Raw genomic sequence first — 10,413 nt, 5'->3', positions numbered from 1 at the left:
AAGCTTTCCTAATTATTATTAATTAGTAAATCATGTTGGGGTCTTGGCTACTTCTAAGGTTTAAACACCTCAAAACAGTTGCTTTCGGTCGATGATTTGTGGCCTCCTATATAATTAAATCTTTCGATGGTGACATTATGGCTATCATTATGTTGTGTGTTCATCTACTTGGGCCACTAATCATTTTCAACTTCCGTATATGAAATGAACACGATCGAAGCTTAATCAGCTTTTGACACCACACGCTCGTACCGAAAGGAATCAAAGTTATTAACTCGAGTTCCAACTCTCAACGAAAGGAAGACTTCGTAATCAACATGAGAGTCGGCCCGAGTTAACATCCTGCCAATGCCTTATTTGACTAGTTGCTCTATTCTATTTGTTTTTAAGTTTAAACGGTCAACCAACAGGTTTTTAAACTTATCTTTGGTGTCTTAAGTCTGTGTCTAAAGTTTTCACAGTCGACCAAATATGATCTTTCCTTTGAAAATCTAGCGGCCTTATCTAATGTGAACGACGATGTCGTTAATTCGGACAACCAGCATCCACTTAGAATCCATAGAATCCATCTCTCTCTCTCTCTCTCTCTCTCTCTCTCTCTCTCTCTCTCTCTCTCTCTCTCTCTCCAAACAAGATAGAAGTCTCATACTATTATCGCCCCTATAGGTGATGAACGGGCAAGCACCCCACTTGATCCGCTCAGAGGCTAAGAGATGTGCACAAAGAGGTGGGTTCATACGGTGTTCTTGTAAGAGAAAGTCCAGCCCGCTCAACTTTGGTTCTGGCTGAGACTCTAACTCGTACGTTTCGAAGTAAATTTCATGTCATAGGCAGGTTTGGAGGTTACATTAAGCCTACCTTTTGCACTGGCCTAGTGATCCTCTCTAACCGCTACCAATGGCCACCAGACTTGAACGCCACCCATTGCCTTGGCCATGGTATCCGTTGAGTTCGAACACCATTAACCCCCCCCCCCCCCCCTTCTCCTCTCTCGATCTCTCGATTTGAGGCGCAAATTCAAATTTGAGGTCGTCGCTACCTCATATCGATAGTGACAACTGCCAATATAAGATTGGGACGACCTCAATTTTGAGGTTGAGCATGAGAGAGGTAGGGACGGCCTCAATTCTAAGGTTGAGAGAGAGAGAGAGAGAGGGGGGGGGGGGGGCGGCGGGGGGGCGGGGCGCGTTGTGTGAGGGTGGCGCGGGGTGGGTTTATGTGGAGAGGTATGGAGGTCATGGTGCTACGGTTGCTAGAATCTGGTGTCGATGGTGATAAAGGCAATGATGGACAATGACGATAATGGTAGAGATAGTCGGCGGCAGCTGAGAAAGAACGAACAAGAAGAAGAACAAAGGAAAAAATTGTAAAAAAGGAAAAATGGATAACATTTGCGGAATTGGTTAAAAGGACTTGAGATGGCGGTCCTTGTCATATTTTGATACAGTCACCGCTTACGTGGCAATCCACGTAAATCAAGTGATCTACCATGCAGTTAATGAAAGGATCACAATATCATTTTTTGGTACGATCACCGCTTACACGATAATCCACGTTAATCACTATTGGGGCTAACAATACAACCTAGAAGAGGGTGAATAGGTTATTTGAGAACTATGAAAAATATTTGCGGAATATAACAAATTCAATTCCAAACATTAGCAAAAACAGTTTGTATAAATCAGATGCGTACTGTTGTTTGACAAATCGTGATAATAAAGATCAGGTAATGTTGATATTGAAGATATAAAGATTTGCAAGCAGATATATAGTGATTCGGCTTTATTCCCAAGCCTACATCACTCTTCAGACTAACAGCCGCAATACGGGCTAGATTGCACTAATAATCTGCTCAACAAGTTATAATTGACGAGTGCTGATCCTTTACAAATGATATATCACACTATCATGACTCAGCTACTGCACTTACTTTTGTACACTTGATCTTTCACGCGATTATTATATGGCAAAATTATCACAGTGAAGATCTTTCGGGAGAACGAAAAAATATCAACAAGAAAAGTAGCTCAGAGCAAATATTCGGATTCTACATTGTGCTCTTCAACATTTTGCCATAGAAGGTCTTCACTTAAATAGACATCTTCAATCTTCCTGTTGGAGATGCTTGAAAAGATCAACTAGCCGTTAGAGATCCGTTGGTGCGGTTGTCCAAAGATGGTGTTACCCATACAGCCCTTTATTCTGAACATTTGCAGGCTACCTGGAAATAGGTCTTGTAGCTACTGTCCCAACTCTGACTGCTCTGACATTTCTGACAAATGCATGTTCCTATTCCCCGATAGACTTCCTAATCTTTCCGTTGCACATTTCCACCCTTCAACGGCTATAATATCGAACATCCTCACATGCTCATTATTCAAACATCACCAATGACATGATGTCTCAATATTGATACAAACATCATCAATCAGCTAATCTTTAGGTCCGTTGGTGCTGTTTACATAAAATGTACAAGGACATCTTGCGATCCTCTCCTAATGGATCAAACCATGGATATCATGCAATCCTTAAATATCATCACGGTCTTCCACCTCATCTGTATAAGGCAGCTGCTCTCACCCGATATTGATACTGATCTTTATGATCCTTCCAAACATATTAGCAATTTTTTACTCTACCAAGTTGTTCATCTTCATAGTCCTTCTAAGCTTTAGCAAACATCCTCGTTCTAAGCTTGTTCACCATCATCAGGTCCATCCAACTGTTCACCTGATTTTTGTACCTCCAAGCCATCACGAACATCCCCGTTCTTCTCGGCTTATTCACTATCGATTAAGGTCCTTCCAGATGTTCATCATATCTAAAGATCCTTCCAGCTTATAGACATCTTCAATTACCCAATATCTTGTTCACATTTGATATTGGCAGAGCATCTTGACAGTGGCAAAGCACTCATCATATCAGAATATTTTGGTTCTATTAATAACAAACATCTGCATCTCGACTTGTGCATATATCACTTGGTACTATTCAACCAATACACATATTAGTAGCCTTTGATTGTCTTTGTCATCTTTAAAATAACATAGGGGATTTTTCTAATAATCACCACATTTATGATTTTCCCAATAATCACGTGATCCACTACTACTATTAATGAAAAGATAATGATGGACCCGTTCTTTTTAAAGTTTAAGATTGAATAAAAAGGTCAGGGGACAAAATTGAACGATCAAGAAAGTTTCGAGTCTCATGACCCCATGTATTATTGACTCTTGATGGGATCCACATGCCATTGAAATTCAATTCATTTATTGAATCGAACATAACAAATCAAGTAGGTTATTAAAGTGAAGGTGAATGCACTCAAAGTGAGCATTAACATGAAAAAGTTTATCACATTTGATAATAACCAAAGACACAGTAGGGTTTGTTTGTTTAATTCAAATAGATCTTCACACTTCATAACGGCAGATCACGATTGAAACAAAATTCCAAATTTTTCGTATTGTGCTCTCTTTTCATGTTGTCATGTGAGTAATTAAGCATCCCTATCGACGGTAAATGCAAAATTAGAGTGGTGTTAATACGGTTGACACGGAAACGGAGTCTCTCGCAAGAATTAAGATTATGGCTAAATTGACACACTTGACATGAGTTTAGTTGGCACATATGAAGTGGTTTGGGTTCGGATTGAGTACGGATCATGCATTTTGTTCTCATAAAACTAGATAATTATAGACTAAATATTTTCATGGATGATGAAAATATTTTTCGTTCGTTCATTTTTTTAAACGATACAAGCGATCAATTTTAGGAAAATATTCATCTATTTTTCGCGAAAAAATAGAGCTTGAATGGGTTATTAGAGTCTCTAACCCATGTAAGACACATCCATTATCCGACTTTGGCCAACAGGCATCAACTGTCTAATGTTTTTTTTATTTATTTATATATTGCCTCTTCAATTTGATACAACATTGAAAATATACACACCTTAGTTTTTCTTTCTTATTTTAGCTGGGACCATTAGCAGTTGAGAGTATAATAAGGGAAAAATACAACCGACCCCTTTGCATTACGTAATGCTAGACACTTCCCTATCCTCTGCCAAGTAGACATCAACTCTGTGACAATTCAATAAAAATGCAACATTGAAGATATTCATATCTTAGTTGTGTTTCTGTTTCCAATCCAGCTGGGACCATCGATGTAATATAGTACAATAAGGGTAAACCCTAGGAGCTCATTTGGATTACATATGTAAAGGTTGGACCCTCCCTATGTGGTGTCGAAATATAAGTAGAAAACTCGGCACCACATAGTACATCATCATATTAGAACACTCAATTAATCTCATTCAATCATAGCAATCCCCTGATTTCACCACAACCACAAAGATTTGGTGCTATGGGGGTTACCCTTAAAAACTTGCTTTAGCCGAGACTCAAATTTTGATTTTCAGTCTGACTCGCTAGCATCGTGAATTTTAAATATTTTGAGTCTATGAGGTCATCCGAGGATGACTTGTGATAATTTTTAATAAGCTAATAGTTCTGGCGAGTTGAGTTCAAAACATAGAGCCTATCCTTTGTAAGTGTTTTGTGATCTATTAAGAGGTATGATGTTTGCAAATGCTTAATTCACGAAATCAAAATACGTAAAGAAAAGAAGCTAAGAAATTGATTATGAATTCCGAAAATATTGGGTCATCGTCTTGATCACACAATTGCTTTTATTGTTGAGGATACAAGTTTTCATCATGTTGAACATCTCCAATTCTAAGAAAGAAGGATTATAAGCACATCGATATTTAATACCCGCTTGAAATTATACAAAATTTCGCATAACTTTTTTAAAGTGCCTCATTTTGTCTTTCATTCCTATCTAAATGTCAATAAAGTACTTTTTCTCCGACTTTTTCGAAATTGCCTGAATTTATCCGATCCCACCCGGCCCGATCCGACCTGACCCGACGGATGCAAAAAAGGGAACAATTGATGGGTATTGGTGCAAAGTGAAGATCTTTCTTTGCCTATTTGCTATTTGCACATCATCACTTCCTTTTTCTTTTTGGAGTTGGGGGGGTTAGACCAGCTTGATTGATTGACTTTTGGCTATGAGTAGAGAGAGGAGAGGAGAGGAGAGAGAAGGTGTGTGAGGGGGGCCCATCACAGCAAAGCACAAACAAAAACAAAAGGAAAAGGAAAAAAAAGAAAAAAAAAAGAAAAAAGAGAACAGTCCACACTAATAAAAGCAGATTAGTAAAAGCCCCTCGGCATCAATTACGATTCAGTTTGCGAAAGTCAATGGCCTTTCTTGCTCTGATTGTTCGTGTGTGTGTGTGAGGGATAGGTGGGCGGGGGAAGATCATGGAGAGATAGAGAGAGAGAGAGAGAGAGAGAGAGGGAGGGACGGAGAGATCACCATCGTCAAAGAGAAGAGAGGAAGGAGGTCGCCACCATCACCAAGGAGAGGAGGAGGAGGAGAGAGCGATTCTTGGGTGGTGCTTTTCTTGGACTTCTCTTTCCCAAGGGTCCTTTGCTTGCTTGCTTGCTTCCATCTCTCCTTGCGTTGACGCTTCGGAAGAGAGCGAGAGGCTTGCGTGTCTGACTTCCCCTTCTCTTGAATCCTGATTCTGGGTTGGCGTTTCGCTTCGTTCCTTCTCTTGCTTTCAGGGTTTGATCAGGCTCGTTGCTCTTCCTCAGTTCACTCGCCTGCAATTTGCTGATTCGCTGGATCTGAATTTGGGATTTCAGGGGTCGACCCTTTGATTCCCTCTCCGTGTACTCTCTCTCTTTTGGGTGAATTCCGTCGATTTCTAGAGTTCAGAGTCAACTTCTTGTGTTTTTTTCCTTCTGGGTCTTACTTCGGGTAGTTACTAAATTTGTACAGTCAAACCAAGTTCTGGGCTTGGAGTTTCTCCTTTCATTCATGGGGTGATATAATGTTGCCAACTCCACTTCTGGGTTCTTTGTATCTGAGTCGACTGGTCTGACTCTTCTTGTCGAGGATCTTTCAGTTTCTGCGATTCTATTAGGGTTTTGCTTTAGGTGGGTATGAAAGAACACGGGCTAAATCAGTAGTTTGGAGCCTAACTTGGCAGGATTGAGTTCTGGGATTGTCTCTGTAAATCACTTTCTTTTTTTCAAGTAAGCTTTGATGCATTGGTCAACATGGAAGCCCCTAGCGCACTGTGCTGCTCTGTTCTTTGACAAAAAGAGCAAGAGCAGAGATGGGTCTGGTAGGCCTCCCCTCGAAAGCAAGAAACACGCGTCGGCTCTGCGAGAGAAGAAGCTTAGGGAGGCTATTCAGGAGGCATCTGAAGATGGGTCACTCCTTAAATCTCTTGAAATTGAGTTCGGCTCCCTTTCCCTGGATGAGACCGGTGTGGAGAGATCGAGGACCCTCGCGCGTCTCGAATGCCAGGGCTTGTTCCTCCGTGCCACAGCTCAAGCCGCGGAGACTACATATGAATCCGATGATGCCGTCCTCAATATCGATGAAGCTCTCTCCAAGTTCCACGGCATGTTTCCTTCATATCAATCTTCTCAGAAGATTGATCAGTTGAGGATGAATGAGTACTCGCACTTACAACCAAAGGTATGCCTTGACTTTTGCGGATTCGGGCTGTTTTCATATCTTCAGAGTGTTCATTATTGGGATTCCTCGACGTTTAGCTTGTCCGAGATAACTGCAAATTTGAGTAACCATGCTCTGTATGGTGGCGCTGAGAAAGGTACCGTCGAGCATGATATAAAGATCAGGATTATGGATTATTTGAACATCCCTGAGAATGAGTATGGCCTAGTTTTCACTGTCAGTAGAGGGTCGGCTTTCAAATTGTTGGCTGACTCGTACCCTTTCCAGACGAATAGGAGGTTGTTGACTATGTTTGATCACGAGAGCCAGTCTGTCAATTGGATGGCTCAGAGTGCAAGGGAGAAGGGTGCGAAAGTCTATAGTGCGTGGTTTAAATGGCCAACCCTTCAACCTTGTTCAGCTGATTTGAGAAAGCAAATATCGAGCAAAAGGAAGAGGAAGAAGGGTTCTGCAGCGGGTTTATTTGTGTTTCCTGTTCAGTCCAGAGTCTCTGGCGCGAAATATTCATACCAATGGATGGCACTCGCACATCAGAACAGTTGGCACGTATTGCTTGATGCTGGGTCACTCGGTCCCAAGGACATGGACTCACTTGGGCTGTCCCTATTCCGGCCAGATTTTATTATCACTTCGTTTTACAGGGTCTTTGGGTATGATCCAAGTGGCTTCGGATGCCTTCTGATAAAAAAATCTGTTATAGGATGCCTTCAAAGTCATTCTGGCTCTACAGGGTCTGGAATGGTGAAATTAACCCCAGAATTCCCATTGTATCTTGGTGAATCAATGGACGGCCTGGATGGACTAGCTGGGGCCGATGATGAAGTCGCTGAGAATGGTGATAGTTCCTCTGAGGCTCGCCCACCGCAGCAGTTGCCTGCCTTTTCCGGACTCTACACATCTGCACAGATGGAGGATGTTTTTGAGACTGAGATGAATCATGACAATAGTTCGTACATAGATGGAGCGAGCACTTATATTGAAGAAAGTGGTAGTATATCGATTGGGGATATGATGAAGAGTCCTGTGTTCAGTGAAAATGGATCATCGGACTACTCTTATTGGATTGATTTGGGTCAGAGTCCCTTGGGGTATGATAATCCAGGCCAGCTGAATAAAGAGAGAATGGCATCTCCCTTACCGCCATCTTGGTTCGCTGCAAGGAAGAATCAGAAACAATTCTTTCCAAAACAGTCATCAAAAATATATGGCAGCCCTATATATGACCACAAGGACGTGAGCCCTACGCCTCATGAGGAATATAGTGCACTATCATTCGATGCTGCTGTTAAATCAGCTTCTCAGGATGCACATCATCTGGAAGACATCCCCAATGGAGGACTTGCTAGAAGAAAGAACATTTCCGACGGTAAGGTGGTTTCAGATGATCGATATGTTGGTGAGATTGAGGAAGAGCCTCATATTAGTAAGCAATCAAAATATCCTGTGCCTGGATCATATTTGAGCAGTAATTGTAAGATGGAGAATGGTTCGGCCTCTGCAAACTGTGCACAAGTAAAGGAGAGTGCTATAAGAAGAGAAACCGAAGGGGACTTTAGGTTGTTGAGGAGCAGAAAAGGGAACAGATATGCTGGCAGTAGGTTTTTCAGTGTTGAGGAGAGCGATCACCCAAGTGGCGGAGGAAGGGTGTCCTTCTCAATGGAAGAAAATCATGCGGAGCAGACAAGCCGTAGCCTAGAACCCAGTGCAGTGTCTGCTATGACCCTAGATGACGAAGATTATGGCACCGATGGTGAATACGGTGATGTGCAGGATGAATTCAGGGGCGAGCCCGAGATAGTGTGCCGCCATCTCGATCATATAAATGAGTTGGGTCTCAACAAAACCTCCAGTAGACTGCGGTTCTTGATTAATTGGCTGGTAACCTCTTTACTGCAACTAAGGTTGCCGAGTTCAGATGGGAATGTGTCCCTTGTTCATATATATGGCCCGAAAGTTAAGTATGAAAGAGGTGGTGCTGTTGCATTCAATGTGAGAAATAGTTCCAAGGGGATTGTTGAGCCAGAAGTCGTACAAAAACTTGCTGAGAAAGAAGGTATCTCTCTTGGCATTGGCATCTTAAGTCACATACGTGTCGTTGATGGCTCAAGACAGCTAAACATAGAGGACAGCAGCTTGTCCAGGCAAACGGAAGTTGGTAAAAGCAGTGGAAAGAATGGTTTCATGCGCATTGAGGTTGTCACAGCCTCTCTGGGCTTCCTGACGAACTTTGAAGATGTTTACAAGTTGTGGGCTTTTGTGGCAAGGTTCCTTAACCCTGCATTTGCCCGGCAGGGTGAGCTCCCCACCGTTGTTGAAGGTTCAGAGACATGAGTGCTCAAATGAGGACTAACTCTTCTAGTCTTATACAAACGGGAACGCACAGTTCTTCTAGGGTGGAAAAACACTTGGGGAGTGAAAACTGAGGCTCGCGAGTCGAAGACCTTAAAAAGCCAGAGAAGAGGGAACTTTCTCATACCCCGTGAGGTGGATTCTTTTGCCTTTTGCCAAGACCCTAACACAGTGATGGATTTGTTTGATTCATGTGTTCGCTGCTTTTTGAGATTTTTTTTTGTTCTCACTTTTTTGGGTTCTTGTAGAGTTAGCCTTGGAAAATTCTATCCTTTGGCAAAACCTCCACCTTACTATCTTCTGCTTTTTACAATGATTAGCTCGCGCTATGTAATGATGAATTAGCATAGTTTTCCCTGGGCTGATATTGTTATTCTATGCTTCAACCATAGCATAGAAACTCAGTTCATGCCAATGATTTTCAGGTCCTACTCTGGTCACGCCTTTGTTGTCAGAAGAAGACATTACATTGCAATTGAATCCCTCCAATTATTATAGTTTCTGAAAGACCCGAAAAATTTTCTCCCAATCTATGAGATCCAATGTTGCTTTAGAATAGTAACGGAACTGCAACCGACAATAAGTACAATTTTTTTCATGATTTCACAGCAAATAGTGGATATTCATAGGATGCTGATTCTGAAGAGATTTTTACCATTTTCTTCCTTTGTACCTGGTGGAATCTGCAGCTGAGGACATTCTTACATTTCCTGGCTTACTCATATCCTTTCAACTGTTTTTTTGGACGAAACAGCAAGTTGGGTGTGTCGCCTGGTCACTTCCTTATATTTTTATTGACATATCGACCATATCTTGTTGTCATGCCTATTCCTAATCTCCCATCTTGTTTGCAATTACAGATCCAACCTTCAACGATAGGTATTTCATATTGGTAGCTGTCCCTTTATTGACAATGAAAGTAGCAATAACAATGCTTTAAAATTTGTCATTATCTCGAGCTCATCCTCATCAGGTAGAAGAAAATATTGGCATGATTCAACGCATGCTAAAGACAGATAGCAGACAGAGATTAGGCCAAGAAGCAGGTTTTCTTGGATGACCCAAGTCTTTGTGAGCCAGAAAAACTGTCCAAATTGCTCGGTCACACATGCAAAAGAACCATGCAGAATCGCCGCATTCGACGTCTGTGATTCAATTGAGAACAACAGTTTTCTTTTTCTTGTTTGCAAATTTTAAAGGGCATGGTTTTTTTCTCTGCGCCATCATGACCGGGCCATACCCACTAACTCTTGTTCCCAATGGAACTCTCTGTGGATGCCTTTCCCATTGTGTTCTTGAAGAGATAGTGCCAGCATCTTTTTTCTCAAGAAATGGTAGCTGATGCATCGTGTAGTGATCTGATAATGATGATCAAGACCTACTTTTTTTTTTTCTCAATATTCCCTCTTTTTTCTGTCAAATAAAAGGAGGGTATTCTTTCTTAAAACATTTGATGATTTGATATTTTCAAAACTTGGAAAGGAAAAGTAAAGAGGAAAC

General features: G+C 41.5%; 1 protein-coding gene across 4 annotated transcripts; it reads left to right on the top strand.

Moving 5' to 3' along the window:
- Positions 1-5,264: 5,264 nt before the first annotated feature.
- Positions 5,265-10,303, top strand: LOC115685084 (uncharacterized). 4 transcript variants are annotated; one of them, XM_056313677.1, is made up of 2 exons: positions 5,265-9,048; positions 9,887-10,303. In XM_056313677.1, exon 1 carries the CDS (start codon positions 6,124-6,126, stop codon positions 8,893-8,895), a length of 2,772 nt encoding a protein of 923 aa, XP_056169652.1. In that variant the 5' UTR covers positions 5,265-6,123; the 3' UTR covers positions 8,896-9,048; positions 9,887-10,303. The 4 variants fall into 4 exon arrangements, with proteins under 4 accessions (XP_056169652.1, XP_056169653.1, XP_056169650.1 ...); XM_056313678.1 differs by having other exon boundaries at positions 9,793-10,303; XM_056313675.1 differs by lacking the exon at positions 9,887-10,303 and adding an exon at positions 9,523-9,741.
- The last annotated feature ends 110 nt before the right edge of the window (positions 10,304-10,413 follow it).

Source organism: Syzygium oleosum, unplaced genomic scaffold (genome assembly GCF_021117445.2).
Source record: "Syzygium oleosum isolate NSW1041296 unplaced genomic scaffold, Sole_v2.1 Sole_v2.08, whole genome shotgun sequence".
Taxonomy (NCBI): domain Eukaryota; kingdom Viridiplantae; phylum Streptophyta; class Magnoliopsida; order Myrtales; family Myrtaceae; genus Syzygium; species Syzygium oleosum.
This window is presented reverse-complemented; position numbering and strand designations above follow the sequence as displayed.

Bases quoted from the DNA above. Each gene is read 5' to 3' on its own strand.
- LOC115685084 (XM_056313677.1), top strand. From the start codon at position 6,124: ATGCATTGGTCAACATGGAAGCCCCTAGCGCACTGTGCTGCTCTGTTC.